Source organism: Canis aureus, chromosome 23, assembly GCF_053574225.1.
Source record: "Canis aureus isolate CA01 chromosome 23, VMU_Caureus_v.1.0, whole genome shotgun sequence".
In the NCBI taxonomy this organism is placed as follows: Eukaryota; Metazoa; Chordata; class Mammalia; order Carnivora; family Canidae; genus Canis; species Canis aureus.
The window spans coordinates 22616594-22636181 of record NC_135633.1 but is presented as its reverse complement, the minus strand read 5'-3'; the positions used below and the strand labels follow the sequence as shown (position 1 = coordinate 22636181).

Genomic DNA, 19588 nt, shown 5'->3' with positions numbered 1-19588 from the left:
TGACTGTAGTATTGACTTCATACTCAGTATTTGACAAGTATCTGCTCTGTGTCAGATACTTTGGATTGTACTTTATGTGAATTATCTCCTCAAATCTTCAAAACAAATCTGTGAAAAAATACCATTTTATAGATTTGAAAGCCAGGCTTTAAAAGAGTGAATGACTTGTTGAAGATTATTAAGTGGTAGGAGTGGTATTTAAACCAGGGTTATTTTCCTCTAGAGAGTTCTATGTTCAATTTAAGTTTTAAATTGATTAAATAAAAAGTTGATACTTTAATTTTCTAATTATAAAAGAAATATAGTTACAATATAAGATATCCCAATAATGTCAGCTTCTCAGGAAGGATGAAGGGCGATTCCTGTGTTGAAGAACTCAGTGGACAGTGTGGGCAGGGCTCCCTCACTGAGACAGAGTGTGTAAATGGACTGTCAGGACCATCAGTGGGTGCTTGGGAAGGAGACATTCTGGGTCCTGATAATAGGGCCTGAAAGAGAGGAGAGAAGGGATGCTTCACCCCACAGGCCATGCATAGAAAAGAGGAAATCCCTGGGAGCATGAAATATGAGAAAGCAATTCTAGACAATGTCATCCAGAATGTTCAACACCTGTTACATATTATTAGCTAATGAAAATCCAGGAATGTTAGTTTGAAGATCTAGTTATGCTAGGTGAAATCCAAAAAAATTCTGCAAAGGAATTGATTTTGCTAATAATATTTGTGTGGTAGGAGTTGTTCTGAGGTCTGGGCATTCCCAAGAAAAGTATTTGCTTGATGCCAGACTGCTCAGTCTGCTTGCTGCCAGCCAGCCACAAGGCTTGCTTTATGAGGTTGCCTCAGACTGAGAAGGTCTTTTAAACTCAGGAATTACAACTTGTTAGAGTCTTGATATTGGTGGGATACAGGAGATACTCATTCAAACTAGTTCAAGTTTAAGAACATCTATCGATATCCCATAAACATCGTAGTTGTAGACGGTTCTAGATGTTCATGTTTACCAAATCCAGCAGAACCTTTTGAAGGTGGTATTATAGGCAGCCAAGTGCTCATGTTGTAGTCCTTGGAAATTCCAGAATCGGAAAAAGGGTCAATTATATAATAGCAAGGCCTAGCAGCCTATTGTATCCATCTTCACAGTAAAAAACACAAATGTTGCAGATTTGACAGACTTTACCTTGGGTCCCACCTGCTTGGAGTAATCAAAACAATCAAAACGATCCCTGGGTGGCTCAGCAGTTTAGCGCCTGCCTTTGGCCCAGGGCGTGGTCCGGGAGACCCAGGATCAAATCCCACATCGGGCTCCCTGCATGGAGCCTGCTTCTCCCTCTGCCTGTGTCTCTGCTTCTCTCTCTCTCTCTCTCTCTCTCTCTCTCTTTCTCTTAAATAAACATAAAATCTTAAAAAAAAATAGCTCAGAGGATCATCATTTTCTGCTTTTGCAGCTGAAATATGTCAGCTCCCAAGTAACAATTTTCCTCTTCAAATTGTATTAAATCTAATCATTGTTGGGACGCCTGGGTGGCTTAGTCAGTTAAGTATCTGCCTTAGGTTCAGGTCATGAGTCCTAGGATCCAGTCCCACATCAGGCTCCCTGCTCAGTGGGCTCTCTCTCTGCAGCGCTCCCTCTGCAGCTCCCCCTGCTTGTGTTCGTGCTCTCTCTCTGCCTCTCTCTGTCAAATAAATAAGATCTTTTAAAAATTAATCATTGTTAAGTCATAAAGACCTAGAGTAAACTTATTACTTTCTTATCATTTCTTTTGTCTCAGCTCTAATCCTGGAGGGTTGAGATGATGGTTTATGACTGAGTACAACTGAGTTCACAAGTTTTTGGGGAACATGATGCTATTTTTCTTAGAACCATGTCAATAAGTTAGTCAGCCTGGTGGGCCTCAGAGATGCAAGCTGCCCTCAAGCCCTGCTGAGGGTGAATGGACTAATTATATGTATCTTCATTCTGTTCATGTAGAAACAAGGGAACTTGTGGCCTTGACTGGGCCATGATCCATATACAGTGATTAAGTGAAAAATAGGTGACTAGAATCAGCACTTCCTAAGCCAGTTCTTACCTTTTCTTAGCTATATTTGCTTGCCAATCTCAGGTGGTATGATTTTCAACAGTGAAATAGCCTGATGCAAAACAGGCTTTCTAGACAGAAACATTTAATTTTTTTTTTCTATTGCTATTTAAGTCAAATTGTAAAGAGAGCCAACCTCAGACAGGTAGAAGAGACCTCTGCCCTTCCCCCATTCAAGTGTCCTTCTCAACTGTGACCTCATCACTGACATCACTGACATAACCCCTAAGGCTGGCCCTGGTGAAGGATAGCTGACACCCCTATGGGAGCCAGGTGACCTCAAGGCTACATTAGGAAGAGGTGTCCAGAGGCCGTGGGTGAGTGGACATCCCTAAACACCTACTGGTCCCTGCACCCAGGTGTGCTTAGTGCCATACCTGGGCTTCTACAGGTCTTCAGGGGCTCCTGCATCCTGCTCTTGAGATAATATGGCTCGGGCTAGGGAAGAAGCAAGGGACAGCCAGCTGGTGTCTGGTAGGGAGCCGACATCACGCATCATCAGAGTGTCAGTCAAGACCCCACAGGACTGCCAAGAATTTATGCTGGCAGAAAATAGCAGTGTCCACCACTTTAAGAAACAGATCTCCAAACGCCTTCACTATGACACTGACCGATTGGTGCTCATCTTCACTGGAAAGATCCTCCGAGACCAAGACATACTGAGCCAGCGCGGCATCTTTGATGGCACTACGGTCAACTTAGTGGTGAGAACCCGTCTGAAAGGAACTCTGCCTGGTCCTGGAACTCTTCCAGGCCCTACTGACCACTGCACGCATCACTCTGAACCCTCTACCTCGGAGAGCGCTGGGATGCTGGCCAGGCTGGGCCGGCTGGCCCAGAGCTCACCTGAGCTGACTGACTTTCTTGGCCAGCTGGCTCAACTCCTAACGGCTGCACCCGAGTCAGTGGTGCAGTTCTTGGAAAACCCTGTGATTCAAGGCCTGGTCAATGAGAAACCAGCCAAGGCCAGACAAGCTCCTGAATCCTCAAGGCAGAATCCTCAGAAACCTGAGCCAACTCTTAAGGCTCTGGAAACCTTGCAGAACCCAGCCCGGCAACAAGAGCTCCTGCAGGCAAATAAACAGGATCTAGAGGCATTGACGGCAGTGCCAGGTGGTGACAATGCTATGCGTCCAGTCTGCTCTGATATCCAGCAGTTCATGCTCTTCACTCTGGCCCCCCTGGTTGCCTCCAAAGGCCAAAACCCAGCTTCAGAGCTTTGCAAAGAGGAGGCCAATGCTCACAGCAATACTGACACTACCACCACCATCCCCACAGCCTCAGCACCTGCCAGGCCATTGACCCAGAAGGTCAGGGCAGGACAAGCTACCCAGGCCAGGAGCGTGGCCTCAAATCAGACCCATTCAGGATGTGGGCTTAGAATGCCAGATATAAACTCAGGCCACAATCTTCTCTCCCAGGAGAGCCAGCAGCCCATAGGGAAAGCCACTTTAACCAGTCAGCTGAGACCCTCGCCCTCTGCCTTGCGTAAAGCCTTGCATGTCCTACAGCAGAATCCAGCTCTGCTACACCAGTTGGCAAGTGGAAGCCCCCTACAACACCATCTGCCACTACTTCCCATCCTGACCAACCCTCGAGCGCTGCAGGCCTTGATACAGATAGAAAAGGGCCTGCAGATACTGTCTAAGGAGGTGCCTGGGCTGGGACCTTGTTTGTGGGACCCAGGTAGGGAAACTAGAGAACCCCCTGAGACTAGGGATGGAGGGCAGGGTCAGAGAGCAGGCTCTGTGCAGCCCACCTGGGCTGTTCTTCAGCTTCTCTATGCACTAGCCAAAGCCTGTTCTCAGTCCACACAATCCTCACTATCCTCATTCTCCCTCCCTGAAGGCTGCTTCCAGCAAGAACTGGAGCATCTGAAGGCCATGGGTTTTGCTAACCATGATGCCAATCTACAGACCCTCATGGCCGCGGGAGGAGACATTCAGGTTGCCATTGAGAAGCTACTAGGGCTACCAGAGGCCCAGGTGCCACCAACTGATGCCTACAGTGTACCACCTCATGGAGAGGGAGGGAATGGAAGGGAAAGGGGAAGGGGAGGGGAGGGGAAATAGTGTATTTTGAACTCCTCTTACTCAGATCATGTGCACACTTGAACAGCCCTCCTCACTCACTGCCCAAGCCTGTTCCTCATTAAAAAGATTGCTTGGATCTCACGTGTGATGTCCAATTTGGGGGTATGTGGGCAAAAAGAATGTTGTTTGGGGGAGATATTGATAATGTTATAGGGTCTTGGATCCAGGCTGCACCTATTCTCATACCCTTAATCTCAGTGTTTTCCAAATTTGAACATGAGTTTGGGGTAGTCCTGAGTGTTTTCAGCAACCTAGGTCCCCTCCAACATTGCCCTTATCATCACAAGCCACCTTTGCTCCAACTTCAGAATTACTCTGAAGGAATTCTGGCTTTTTCCCCCCAGGAAGCCACTCTCTCTTTCACCAAATGTCTCCATCTTCAGGTCCAGTCTCTCCATATTATGGAAAGCCTGTCCAACTTCCCTCTCATCTCAGGCTCTATCTCTCCTACCGGCCTGGCAGGATCTTGCTTTGTAAAGTGAACTCCGACCACTTCTGAAGCCTCATCCTCTCCTCCTGGGTAGACTTCTTGCCATTAAATTGTAAAATGGTTGACTCTACTGTACCACCAGCCATCCAACTTCTCTCTCTTTTCTCCAAAGAGAAAAGAATTTTCTCTGAATTCCTCCAAAGTTGGCTACATCTCCCCATCCTCTGCAGTCACTCCCAGGATGGTATGGAAGTTTCTCAAAATTCTCTCATTACTCATCTTCCCATTTTTTTCTTTTGTACAGATGATCAACTGACCTGTCTTTCTATAAGCTGCTTTATTGAATCTATTTTCTCATCCATTTTTTATAGAGTGATATTTCCTGAGAGTGTGCTACATGGATTCTTTATTCATCTTTCAGAGAGTTTGATCATGTCCATGGCTGTGGGTCTTACTTCTGTGTTCATGGTTCCTTCATCTCTAAGTCTATTTGTACTTTCCATAGCCTACCAGCCTTTTCTTGGGTGTCACAGAGGAAACTCTGGCTCAGCATCTTTCCTGGGCCCCATTCCTACTCTAAGTTCTGGAGTCCCTGTGTCTTCATGAAAGTCCCCAATACTTTCCTAATCCACCCATTCTCTTCTGTAAACTCTCCTATCATAGAGGTGATTCACAGTGTAGGCACATGAAGTGTGACCCAGAGCACCAGGGGCTGTATGAAACCATGCAACAGGATACCACCTGATGAAAGAGAGGCACAGACCATATTGGAAGTGTTATTTTGGGGGAAATCAAGGAGTGCAGATTCAGAGCCAGATCCAGGGGTCAACTGACCCTAGCTTGAAAAACAAATAAATCTCATGCTTCTGGTGGCTGGGGAGGATAACATCTCTGAGCTATACACCGTGACTCAGTTGTTTTGTGACACTGCATGAACCTAGAAATGAAGGTTATGGCAGTCAGGGACTATGGATAAAATATCTTTGGGACTACATGTCCCAACAATGATCCTGATACACAGTTTACTCTTCATTTCCCCATGGTACCAGGATGTTGGTCTGAATTTCTGAGATCAGTGATGCACATTGGGTCCCAGGGAAGAATGAGAGTCTGGGGATGAAGTGGGCATGACGGGCAGGGCAGTATCCCAGGCTCCTAGAAGTATGCTTCCTCTATCATGTGGGGTCCAGTAGCCAGACACCTGAGTGAGGTGGGAAATCTTGGCAATAATGTTAATAGTCTTCCTGGGGACTGAACCTTGCTACCTCCAGTCTTCTAGAAGCCTTACTGACTTCTACAAATCACCCTCTCCTTCTAGGAACTATTGCATTTTAGTGTCAGGATGATAAAAAGAGCCAAAACCAGAACTTTAGGGAGTGGAGCTTGCTGCCAGAGATGCAGAATCCTTCATCTGTTATCTATGGTATGTGAAACTTGGATTTTGGTCAGTAAAGGGAAGCCATGGGGAGGAACCACCCTGTGCTGTATCCACAGAGTATCAATCCAGAGCATAGGTGGCAGCTAGACTCTTGCACCAAGGTGTTAGCAGCTGTGCGATCCTGCACCCCTCCTCCTCTTCTAGTCTCCAATCTACCCCCTTTGACCTTTCTCCTCAGGGCTCCTCTCAGGCCACACATATAGCTAGAAGAGAAGGATAGCCCAAGAGTTATTTTTTAAAGATTTTATTTATTTATTCATGAGAGACACACACAGAGAGGCAGAGACATAGGCAGAGGGAGAGCCAGGCTCCATGCACGGAGCCCAATGTGGGACTCTGGGATCATGCCCTGACCCAACGGCAAATACTTAACTGCTGAGCCACCCAGGGGCCCTAGCCCAAGAGTTATGATGGATGATTGATGACTTTGTGCCTGAGATGAGGGAGCACTAGGCTGCAAACCACTGGACTTGTGGCCTAATATCGGGTACATCATTTGCCCACTCATACACCTGAATTTCCTTACCAGTACATCAAATCCCTTAGCACTGTATGGTCCTGCAAATCTAGTCCACAGCTGGGTGCATTATTTTTTATTTTTTTTAAAGATTTTATTTATTTACTTGAGAGAGACAGAGAGAGAGAGTGGGTGGGCACGCATGAACAGGAGGAGGGGCAGAGGGAGAAGCAGACTCCCCACAGAGCAGGGAGCCTGACGTGGGGCTCAGTTCAGGAGCCTAGAATCATGACATGGGCAGAAACAAGCCACCCAACCAACTGAGCCACCCAGGTGCCCCTGGGTGCATTTTAAATATTACCATGGGAGTCCAGAGTCCTAAATCCTGGCCCTGCCCTTGATACCTACTTCCTAGGTTACTGACCCCCACTTTATTTCAGGAAAGATGTGAGGTTCATGGCAGGTAATTAGTAGTGTGAATGGTAAGCAGTTGTCCTGTGAGGGGGACCTTTTGATCAAATTCAACCATCATCTTAGGGGAGTAAGCATAAGGCCACAAAGAATTTTGCTGCATTTCAGGAGCAGAACAGCAGTTCCCTTACCCATTCTCACCCTCAGCTCTTTTTATATATTTTTCTATGTTCCTGAAATCATTACACTACTGAGTCTCTTTACCATTTATGACCTCAACAGACAAAGGGACTTCACTTTTGTTGCTGTTTGTTTGTGCAGGTTGGGCATCCTCACACATATCTCATACTGGATAATTCATGAGATATGGTCTATATAGTTGCATAACCTTAAGACTATTAGTCTCTCTGAGTTACAGGCTCTTAATTTAAAATAGAGATTATAGCTACATTTTGAATCATTGGGAGCAGCAACTGGGGACTTATTTGTGTATTTTAGAGCTGAGGTTACAAGGGGAAAGGAGGATTATTTAAAAATGCATTTGGATTTTGAACAGGCCTCCCTGAATCCTTAATGAGGGGTAATTTTATGGCTAAAAGGAAAGGGATTTCAAAATTGAAGACCAGAGGAGAAAGAGGAGAAAACATAGTTTCAACAAGCACCATTCATATCCCAAGCACTATCTAAATATTTTAGAGATGCCATATTATATAGTTTTCATAACAACCCTGTGAAATGATACCAGGAAAAACAGTCCTAAAAGTTATGAGTTGGATAATAATTTTCAGAGTTTATATAACATTTTCATTTTCATATTTTTGTTTTTTAAAGATTTTATTTATTTATTTGACAGAAAGAGCACAAGTACAAGCAGGGGGAGTGACAGAGGAGAGGGAGAGGGAGAAGCATGCTCCCCTCAGAGCAGCAAGCCTGATGTGGAACCCGATCCCAGGACTCTGGGATCATGACCTGAGCCGAAGGTTGACGTTTAACAAACTGAGCCATCCAGGCACCCGACATTCTCATATTTGTTGATCATTTTGCATGTTAGCTACTACCTTAAGTTCTCTACATTCATTAACTTATTTATTCATCGCCACAGTATTAAGAATTAGATATTTAAAGAGAGAGAAAGAAAGAGACAGAGAGACAGAGAGAGAGAGAGAGATTAATATTATCCATTTGATAATTAGACAAACCAAGACATAGGAAGATTGAGTACCATGATCAAGGCTATAAAACTAACAAGCAGAGGAACCAGCATTCAAACCCAGGTACTCTAACTTTAGACTTTGTGTTCTTCATCACTATCCAAAGAATTGGAAATTAGATTAAATTTACCTAATTTTTTTAACTTGGACTAGCAGAGAATATTCTCACTATGAAGCCCAGACTCATTTCATATGTGGAATTGACTTGATCTTTAGTAAGTCATAGAAATATTTGCAATGAAAGAAAAAAACATTAAGCGCATTCTACACTGGCACTATCATACCTACTCAGATTTTCTCCAACACCTGCTTACTCCTAATGGCAAAATATTCCCAAGAGTAAAAATATTATCATCTCTCTGGGCTCTTCAGAGTTACTCCAGGAGCCTCAGGAATATGGTATGTTCAGTGTGATTTTTGATACCTCTGATTCATCTGATCTTCACTTTCCTTCAAGTGCTTCCTTGCCTGTAAACACATTTCTGTAATATCAGAGGTCTCCATTCGTGTCAATGCATCATGACAGCGACCATACCCACTCATTTTCCTTATTATCAATCTGTGCTCAAGTTTCACATTAAAATTTTCCCCAAGTGAAGGAATCTCAGCAGTCGACTCTGAATCTCCTTGGTCCTAGCTCCATAGATGATTGGATTGAGCACAGGAGGCACCAGCACATAGAGGTTCGCCAGAAAGATGTGCACATTCTTGGGAACTTGGTGCTGGCCAAAACGATGGGTGAGGAAGGAGAAGAAGGCAGGAATGTAGAAGACCAGGATGACCCCGAGGTGGGAGCCACAGGTACTCAGAGCCTTGTGTCTGGCATCTTGAGATGGAAGGCGGAAGACAGCGTGGAGGATAAAGCCATAGGAAATGGCAATGAGGATGGAATCCAGACCCATGGCCAGCAGGGCCACAGTCAGCCCATAGACAATATTGACAGTGATGTTGCCACAGGCCAGGCGAGCGATGCCCATGTGCTCACAGTATGTATGTGCCATGACATGGTGACCACAGTAAGGCAGTCGCCTCAGCAAGAAGATAAATGGGGAGACAATGGCCACGCTGCGGAGGAGGCCAACAAGGCCAATTTTGCCTATTACAGTATGGTTAAGAATGGTTGTGTATCTCAGTGGGTTGCAGATAGCTACATAGCGATCAAAGGCCATGGCCAGAAGAACTGAGGACTCCAGAGCATAGATAGAATGGACACAAAACATCTGGGCCAGGCATCCACCAAAGGAAATTTCTCCAGCATGGAGCCACAAAATGGCTAGCATTTTGGGCACGGTGGTTGAGCTGAGAGCCAGGTCAGTGAATGAGAGAAGACACAGGAAGAGGTACATGGGTGCATGAAGAGCACTGTCTGTCACAATGACCAGGATGAGGGCAGCATTCCCAGCCAGTGCTACCAGATACATGGCACAGAAGGGGATGGCAATCCAGGCATGAGCCCACTCCAGCCCTGGGATTCCTGTCAGGAACATGATGGCTGGAAGACTGTCATCACTGAGGTTGGAGGTTGACATTCTGCTTGGTAAGTAAAAGGTTCTATCCAAGAGGTGATGGAATCATAGTATGACTGCCCTGTAACATCAGGTCCTTGGTTCATTAATATAAAATGAACTTTCTGTGAAACAATTTTTTTTAAACCAAGAAAAACATTTGTCACTAACTTGCTCAAGAATCTTAAAAACTCTCTCAATATAGTCTGCTCCTTTTTTTTTTTCATTCTGCTCATTCATGTACTCATCAATCATGTTTTGAGTTCTATATTCTGAGCACCAAACTAACCATTGAAGCATCTTTCCAATCTGATCCTTCATAACTTACCACCTATACATCCTGCCCAACATTTAGTCAACTCACTCGGAGGGGTGTTCCTTGCCTCTTTCCATGCCTAGGGTGTCTTCTGGCTTTATTTTCCCCTTCTCGGTTTTCAAAGCTTCAGTGAATGTTTTCCTTTCTCTCAGAAGCTTCCCCTTTTTTCTGGTCCATAATGGTCTTTTATTTTTTTCATTGTTCTACTACTTTACACAATCCCATTATCTGAGACTATGCCTTTATGCAATTGCAACTTCCACACCAACCATGCCTTTGGCTGGACCTAGACATTTTGATCAATGTTCACTTAAGACTCAATGTTTACTAGTCAATGGAATGTAACATTCACTTTTGGACTTTATAATATAATAATGCAATCACTTTATTTTCTGTGTTTCTAATGCATCTTCATATATATATATACACTACATAACTTCATTTTGTACCTCAACTGGAATGCCTAGAAAGTAGTTAAGTCATCTCAATATGCTCACATAGCACATGAGTGAGTATCCACAGTTATTTGAGTTCTCATCAGGGTACAATAGAAGAAAGAAAAAGATATATCATTCTATTGAGAGACAGCAATCTCTACTCTGGCAAAGCCAGCTAGTGGTGCTGCATGTCCATCAGTGTGATGGCTGGATATTGAGGCTAGATGAGAATGCCAGGTGCTGACCGAGACAGCTCAAGGGAAGAAACAGAGTGTCCTGGGGTTGCTTACTGTAAAGATATTCTGGAAAGAGAATCTGTTTTTGCTCTGGAAGGCTAGCTAGTACTTAAAAACATTTCCCTTTAGTAAACACATTTTCTACTTAAAAGAAACCTGTGTGGGATTCTGAGAAACTCGAAATTAGTCCTGATTCTCTAACAAAATTGATGTGTGACTTTGAACAAATCTTCCATTTCTTTGGCCTGTCTTAATTTGGAAAAATCAATGACTCTATATTCATTCTCTCTTTTCCATCTGTTCCTTATGTGGCATTGGAATAATCCCATAACCTCTTTGGGCCTTTTTTTTTTTTTCATCTCCAAATTGGAAATGGCATCACATGGTTTATCACTTTCTAAAGCTTATGGTTGAGAAAAAAATAATATTCATGAAAAAAAGTTCCGATATCCCAAATAATTGCTCCCTTTTTTCAAGCTCTTTATCGCCAACAACTTTCCAGAGAAAATAGAGTGTGATACCTACCATTTGCTTCAACGTGGATGGACCTGGAGGGTATTATGCTGAGTGAAGTAAGTCAATCGGAGAAGGACAAACATTATATGGTCTCATTCATTTGGGGAATATAAATAATAGTGAAAGGGAGTAAAGGGGAAAGGAGGGAAAATGAGTGGGAAAAACCAGAGAGGGTGACAGAACATGAAAGACTCCTAACTCTGGGAAATGAACAAGGGGGGGTGGAAAGGGAGGTGGGCGAGGGGATGGAGTAACTGCGTGATGGGCACTGAGGGGAGCACTTGACGGGATGAACACTGGGTGTTATGCTATATGTTGGCAAATCAAACTACAATAAAAAAAATATACAGGGCAGCCTGGGTGGTTCGGCGGTTTAGCTCCTGCCTTCGGCTCAGGGCGTGATTTTGGAGACCTGGGATCGAGTTCCACATCGGGCTCCCTGAGTGGAGCCTGCTTCTCCCTCGGCCTGTGTCTGCCTCTCTCTCTCTCTGTGTCTCATGAATAAATAAACAAAATCTTAAAATATATATATATATATATATAAAAAAATTTTTAAAAATAGGGTGTGATAGGGTGTGATGGTGGAACTTGCTTCTCCCTCTGCCTGTGTCTCTGCCTCTCTCTCTCTGTGTCTCATGAATAAATAAACAACATCTTAAAATATATATATATATAAATTTTTTTAAATAGGGTGTGATAATCATTTGCACCCCTAATCAGTGGGAAGACAGTGTCCAGAGAAGTGAACTGATGTCATCCAGATAACAAAGCATGTTCATTACAGAGTTTAAATTAAGGGGCCTGATTCAAGTTTCAAGTTTTACCACACCCAAACATCCATGATATTACCAATATCTAATTCCTATCTCTTTCAAGCAAGGCATTTTGTCTAATATCAATTCATAAGGTTCCTTTATTTGTTATCTGAATTCTAAATGTGAAGAGAATTAGGGAGTCCCTCATATTTGCATAGAGACTTTCACTGATGACATCAATTGGTCTTAAGCTTGGTCTTGATGCATGCCTTGACACCTGGGGAGAGAGGCTTGGATGGTGGATGGCAGAGAGCTGATATCACTACCATCTTCCCTTCCCTTCTCTTATCAGCCTATTCTTGACCTTTAAGGGTGATTTCAAGTTGAATTATAAAATAGTAGTACTCTGTGACCTTCTGGGATGTGAGAAGCAGAAAATCTAATGTAAAAGCAGAGTTGGATTTTTCCCCCCTCAGGAAACGATGGGATATGGATATTGAGGAAATGCCACTCTGGTCCACAATGGGGGCATGCTTTCCAAATTGTTTCAGGGTCTTGTCATTGAGGTCCCCCTCTCTGACCTAGACTTCAATGATTTAACTCTGTGCTATTTCATTTAACCCAGTTGTTGGGTAGCCTGATAAGAAGAACATACCTGTATGGTAGACATGCACTTGCAAGTGGAGTCCACTGAGGCTGGAGCTCTGTGAGTGGGTATACTGAGTGTGAGGCTGTGTAGGCACACAGGGTGATGGAGAGAAAGCTTGTGCAGGAGATGGGTATCTGATTACTCAGTGTTATTTAAGGAGGTTAAAGCTGCGTTTCAGTGCAGGTTCATGTGGGTGTGGTAGGAAGAAGCAGAGGGGTCTGAATGTGTAATCTGGGTTGAAATGTCTGATCTTTTCTTTGTTCTCTGTTTCCTGGGCTCAGCGAATGTCTTTAACTCGGCTCTGTGTCCCAGCCTCCTCTGGTCAATGAGCTTGATAAGCAAGTTTATTTATTGACTCTGCCTATGATGCTCAGGAGTATAAATCAAATTGGCCTCCTCCAGGGATTTGGCCTGTGATGCACATTTGAGAGAATGAGGAGGATTGATAACATGAGGAAGAATTAGGAGAATCTTCCTTGACTTATCCAGAAAAAGTGGAAATGAAACATCTGGTATATTTTATGCTTTATTCTCCCTTCTCACCTCTTAATTTTTTTTCCTTCCTGTCTCCTCATTTTCTTTCCTTATTTTTATTCTATCTGTTTTTTTTGAACTCCATCTCTCTGTGAATCCTCCAGAGTTCTGTGGTGATAGGCAGCAAACGATGATGGTGAGCATGTGCATTCATACATCATTATAACCTAGGCTTCACTTACAAAACACAAGTTCAAAGGTAAAATTACCAAGAATTTCATGATGATAACAGAATGCTAGGGAATGCACAAGGCCATTCTGAGAATGAGCACTATGCAAGTGTCCATTCATTTGCCATGAAGCTGGACTGGTATGAAGTGACATCATCCATACTCTAGGTAGATTCCCTCTGATTTTTAACTTCATCCATCCACCAGGTCCCTGAGCTAGCACTTCAAGGATTAACTGATCATTCTTCAATGACTTTAGAGTACTCTTCTTTCTTCCCTTTTAACATACCTCTCTCCTCTCAAACTAATTCAATCTAGTGGTCTTCAAAAATCTTACTGGCGGGGATCCCTGGGTGGCACAGTGGTTTGATGCCTGCCTTTGGCCCAGGGCGTGATCCTGGAGATCCGGGATCGAGTCCCACATCGGGCTCCTGGTGCATGGAGCCTGCTTCTCCCTCTGCCTGTGTCTCTGCCTCTCTCTCTCTCTCTCTGTGACTATCATAAATAAATAAATTAAAAAAAAATCTTACTGGCTATTTCATAAAATAATTTTCAAAACACTATATTCCCCTTTACATTGACTCTGAGAATTGTCATTAAAAGTTTAAAGAGAAAAAAAAAATAAAAAAAAATAAAAGTTTAAAGAGTAGAAAAAAATGTAATTTCCAGTACATTATAAATTTTGATATTTAAAAATAAAAGTCCTATATAACAATTTTTAATATATCCTTTGGAAACTCTGTGCCCTAGAATTTCTAACTCACCACTGCCCATTTAAAAGTATATGAACGAGTTTTTCTTAACTGTTAGAAATTTGAAATTATTGCTTTGTCTCTTTGAAGTTGGTCTATTTTCTCACATGTATATTTTTGTTTGTATATCTCATTATGATAACTCTTACATGCCAGTAATAATACAAGAAATTATAACAATAACCTTCAAGTGTTACAATGTTTTATTAAAACAATTATAGTCATACATTCACAAGAGCAATATGAAAATATTTAAGTTTTATAAATTATAAGTATAGGCCAAATTTGTTTTGGAAATATTATCCTTAGTGAGGTTGATAGAGCTTTTATCTTCTTCCAAACTACCCCATATATTAACAAGTCAATATTTATTCAATGAAGTGTGATTCATACTTAATTATTCTTAATTTTGGCTTTATAAAGGTAAGCTCTGAGAACCTTTGTTTATATAAGTACTTCAGTTGGGGGTGGATGGAGTTTTGTTTCTGCATTGTGGCAGTCAAGCTGTAATTGAGAGTAATTGCCTTAATCAGTAATGGTCCTAAGAGAGGAGGTTCTGGCAAAGGACAGTGGCCTCATAGTCTGGACTCAGATCTCTGAAGAGGGATTCCAGCCAAATGGTAGTGGCATATCTGAAGGACATGATGAGGTTGGTTCAAAATAAGGGGCAATATTAAAATGCCACTTGGAACCTACTGTCTCTATTAGAATCAACTGCTGTTGTCAATGAAAATAACAGATGCTTGGGTGACACAGAACAGAATGCGCATAGGATAAACAAATCCTCTGACCCTGTCCCAGGGTCTAATTGACCTCTACTGCCCTCTACTGGTTGAGTCTTAGGACCAGCCAGCAGGTGAAGGACAAATGTCCCATCCTAGGCATCCCCAAGCAAGAGATCAGAAAGGTTTGAAGCTGAGAGGCAATAGCATAGCAATTAACACAGTATCCTATAATTCATATGTGTGCATGCATGTGATATAACCTGTGTTATATCTGGGGACTGAGGAAATATAAATCATATGTAAAGATCAGGTATAATTCCATTCATTTTTTTATACCTTACAATAATTTTTAAATTAACATTAAGTGTAAGAAAAACGTACATCACTAAAACAACAGGAAACATTTCATAGGATTAAATAACTTTAAGATTGAATGTAACTCAAAAATATTTATATAATTTGATAAAAATAGTTTTAAATGAACAATACTTAACTTTTCTAACACACATCTTCTCTACAGCCACACATACACATGACATAATGTTTTCACCTTAAAAAATCATCTAGTGAATTTTGAAAAATATAGTTCATTAAGTATGTCAGTTATACTTATAATTACTAAATGCAATAATTCACCTATTTGGGGAGATTTTTCTTTCTAGTTAACAACATAATCTAATGATAGATATTTAATTACAGTTGCAAAAATTCCTTGAAGTTAAACATATGAAAAAAGCAATATTTACTGTTTGAATCTTTCTTTAATTTTCTTTCATGTAACTCTCTGCTAAGGGTTTCACTTTTTAAAATTTATTTTATTTTATTTTTTAAAAAGTTTTTATTTATTTATTCATGAGAGATAGAGAGAGAGGCAGAGACACAGGCAGAGGGAGAAGCAGGCCCCATGCAGGGAGCCCGACATGGGACTCGATCCCGGGACTCCAAGATCATGCCCTGGGCCAAAGGCAGACACTCAACTGCTGAGCCACCCAGGCATCCCACTTCTTTAACTTTAGATCAAGGATGAAAAAGACAAAACGACTCCTACTGTCCTGTTTTTTAATATCTTTATATTTAGAACATACAAACACTGCCAAACTACTCAGCTCAAAAGCCCTGCATTGCTCTTAAAATCAATATGCATAAGCAGTAAAAGCAAGCCTTAATCAAGTATATGGTGATTTAATTACTCATTGAAGAAAATTTCTCTGATGTTCAACAACAGGTGAATGGGTAAGGAAGATGTGATATGTATACACACACACACACACACATATACACACAGTGGAATATTATTCAGGCATCAAAAAGAATGAAATCTTGCCATTTGCAATGATACTGATGGAACTAGAGGGTATTATGATATGGATGGAACTAGAGGGTATTATGCTAAGTGAAACAAATCAGTCAGAGAAAGATAAGTCCCATATGATTTCACTCATATGTAGAATTTAAGAAACAAAACAGATGAAAATAGAGGAAAAGAAGGAAAGATAAAATAAAATGAAAACAGAGAGGGAGGCACCATAAGAGACTCTTAATTATAGGAAACAAACTGAGGGTTTCTGGAGGGGAGGTGGGTGGAGGGATGGGGTAACTGGGTGATGGGCATTAAGGAGGGCATTTAATGTAATGAGCCCTGGTGTTGTATTCAACTGATGAATCACTAAATTCCACCTCTGAAACTAAAAATACAGTATATGTTAATTAAATTTAATTTAAATTAAAAAATTAATTTAAAAAGACACTTGCTTGCAGAAAGCACTCTGCCTTCACTTGATCTTTTTTTCCCTCTGAGCATGAGCAGGGACAAAGTGATTCTCTGGTGCCTCTCCTAAAAGGACACTAATCCTATCAGACTAGAGCCATACTTTTAGAACCTCATTTAACTTTAATCACCTTCTAAAAGTGCTATCTTCAAATACAGTTATATTAGGGGTTAGAGCTTCAACACATGAATTTGGGGGGCTGGGATACAATTAATCCATAGCAAATACTATGGATAAAAATAATAAATATCCACAGACTGACACAATATAAATTCCTGGCCTCAAACCTTAGCTTTATCCAGCAATCATTCTGCTTGATCTGGTGTTAATTTCCTCTATTTTCCTCACTAGATATTGTCTCAAACATCCATTGTACCTTTGGAGTTTGTTCAGGATGTAGAATATTCAGGATACAGAATATTTAGGATTCAGTGACTACTTAAATGAATGCAGGGAATTAAGGAGAAAAATATGCGCGCAATGGCATCTGTTTTTTTGTTTTGTTTTGTTTTGTTTAGTCAGTATGAGAGTTAATTTTATGTGTCTATTTGACTGGTTCCCAGGATGCCTGAATAGTTGACTAAACAGTATTTTTGTTGTGTTTGTAAGAGTATTCCTGGATATAAATAGCTTGGTGGACTCAGTAAAGCAATTTGCTATCCCAACATCTGTGACCATCATCCAATCCATGAAGGCTTGAAAAGCAAAAATTTGGAGGAAGAAAGACCTAGGCTCTTCCTGTCTGATTGCTTCAATTGAGACATCATCTTTTCCAGTCCTTGGTGCTCCTGATTCTCAAGTCTTCAGATCTATACTAGAACCTATACCATTAGCTGCTCTGGTTTGCAGGCCTTAAGATTTAGACAGCATTACACCACCAAATTCCCTAGGTTTCCATTTTGGAAATGACAAATCATGGGACTTTTCAATCTCCATAATTACATGAACATGTGTCACTTCCTTATAATAAATTCAACATCTATCTATCTATCTATCTATCTATCTATCTATCTATTACCTATCTATCTTATTGATTCTGTTTCTCCAGAGAAGCCTAAGTAATACTGACCATTTAAAAAACTTGTGTCATTTATTGAGAAATAGGAACTACCAAGAAAAGTTTACATTAGTATTTGGGATATGCTGTCTTCCAAATTCTATGCAGCAGCCAATGATAGATATCTAACTGTTATTTGTAAAGTAATTATAACTAAACATGTAGATTTTAAATCTGATTTTTTCCAAGATCATCCAGTAAGAATATATAGTTAAAATTGAATCAAACTTTAGAAAGAGCTGAGGAGAATACTAGTATTTAGGAGAGAAAACAGGAGAAACATTTGTAAAGGCAACTGAAGAAAGATGAATGTGGAGATAAGCAGAGGACCAGGGAAGTGTGGGATTTAGTAATTCAAGAAAAGAGAAACAGTCAAGAAATAAGGAACAGCCAGCTATACCAATATTTCAAGTAAGAATCCAGCATATTTAGTAATATTGAAGTCAGTGGTGACAGTAGAAGCACAGTTTTATGGTATGATACTACTAAAACATTGTCAATTAGTGAATGAGTAAGAAGAAAGAAGACATAAAGGAATCATATGGCAAATAAGCATGTCCTTGAGCAACTCATGGTATAGTGACTCACTCAAGGCTGTATCACACATTCTTCTACTTGTACTGCCCAAGAAATGGAAGAAGATTGAGTATTCCAGCCAAAAATCAATGGTCAAAAGTAGTAGAGATGAATTAAGACTAATTCCTAAGGATGATACATGCCTGAGTCATTTCCCAATTTTTAAACAAAGGGTAATGTGTATGTTTTGAAGAACTTATGCAAGAATATTTGGATTTTAGAATGATAAGCCTGTCAGCCAAGGGAAGAAATTTATGTATTCTGGCAGAGCTGGTGCAGGAAAAATCAGGAAGTTGCTTTGGTAATTCAGATGGTGAAAGTCTAAACTCAGGCAGATATGATATATATGAAGTGGCAGAAATGTTTGTAGAAAGAGAGGCTATGAAACTTGAAAATTAAATGGACATGGAAATGTGAGTAAATAATCAAAGAGCAGTGGAAGATTTTAAGCCAGGACTAAGAATGACAATGCCATAATAAGAAAAGTTACAGGAAGACATATGAGCATTTGCCTGTCCTTTCTCTGTGAAGTTAGTATTTCCCTCCTCAGTCCTAGCATTCTCCTCCACAACTGACTGGAGACGAGATTCTGATTTCTACCCTGTTTGTTCATTTTTTGTTCCAAAAGTGGAGTAGCTGATGGTGAAGGGAAATGACATTTGTTGCACTCTTGCCATCTTACAACCTAAGTAAATAATTCATATGATACACTCAATGAGGAGATTTAAGATAGTATCTCTTCATAAGGAAGAAGTAATTAAAGTTTAAATCATGGTTTAGGTTAACATCATCTAACTGATAAGTGACTTGCTTGATATTCATAACAAGTCTGATTCCAAAACCATTTTCTCAAGTATAACAAACTTTTCCCCATTTTCCCAATGGATTTCTTGGTCCCCATGTCTGCCAGCAAAGAAATAATATGGAGTATGGTGGGGACAACTGTGAAAATGGCAGAGTAAGGACTTTGGAAACTTTCCTGTTCCATTGAGACAATGAAAATTCTGGCAAAAAAAAAATGGTTTGAATCAACTTTTTCAGAATTCTAGGCATTAAACAAAGCCTTGCATCTATCCATCCAGGGAGGCTGTCTTTAAGAAAAAATGGTTGAATTTTTGTAGGATAAGTGGCTGTGTATCATTTTGATTTGCCCTAATGCCATTCTCCCACTCTCCAGCCCTGCAGTAGCCTTAAAAAATAACAGCCAGAATTCACAGTAAAACCAGTGGATGTCAATGACATCCAGAGGGAGCAGATAGGCTGGAATTCTTTCAAAATCTCCTTCCCTGAAAATTGTCATTATTTGGCATGATAGTTCCCCTGAAGACCACTCTTGCAAGGCTGTCTCTATTTCATCTGATCCATAGCTCTCTTAGTGTAAGCATTCTTTTTCCCTATGGGTAATTTTCAACAACAATTATAGGCAATCAGTTAACTTGGAAGCTGCCTATGATAGTGGATAACAGTTGGAGAA

At 41.1% G+C, this 19588-nt stretch overlaps 2 protein-coding genes and 1 long non-coding RNA gene across 4 annotated transcripts; 1 reads left to right on the top strand and 2 right to left on the bottom strand.

Annotated features, from left to right (window-relative positions):
• Window positions 1–245: 245 nt before the first annotated feature.
• On the bottom strand, window positions 246–2254 carry LOC144294795 (uncharacterized). Its single transcript, XR_013362172.1, has 2 exons — window positions 2069–2254; window positions 246–488 (listed from the first exon to the last, which is right to left on the bottom strand). It is a non-coding gene; the product is annotated as an uncharacterized LOC144294795 (long non-coding RNA).
• A 36-nt stretch (window positions 2255–2290) lies between these two features.
• Window positions 2291–4200, top strand: LOC144294792 (ubiquilin-1-like). 2 transcript variants are annotated; one of them, XM_077866751.1, is made up of 2 exons: window positions 2291–3763; window positions 3926–4200. In XM_077866751.1, the coding sequence occupies exons 1-2, from the start codon at window positions 2506–2508 to the stop codon at window positions 4147–4149; spliced, it is 1482 nt and encodes a 493-aa protein (XP_077722877.1). In that variant the 5' UTR covers window positions 2291–2505; the 3' UTR covers window positions 4150–4200. The 2 variants fall into 2 exon arrangements, with proteins under 2 accessions (XP_077722877.1, XP_077722876.1); XM_077866750.1 differs by having other exon boundaries at window positions 2292–4195.
• Window positions 4201–7114: 2914 nt separating this feature from the next.
• Window positions 7115–9646, bottom strand: LOC144294788 (olfactory receptor 52D1). The gene has a single exon (XM_077866746.1). It carries the CDS (start codon window positions 9644–9646, stop codon window positions 8690–8692), a length of 957 nt encoding a protein of 318 aa, XP_077722872.1. The 3' UTR covers window positions 7115–8689.
• Window positions 9647–19588: the final 9942 nt, after the last annotated feature.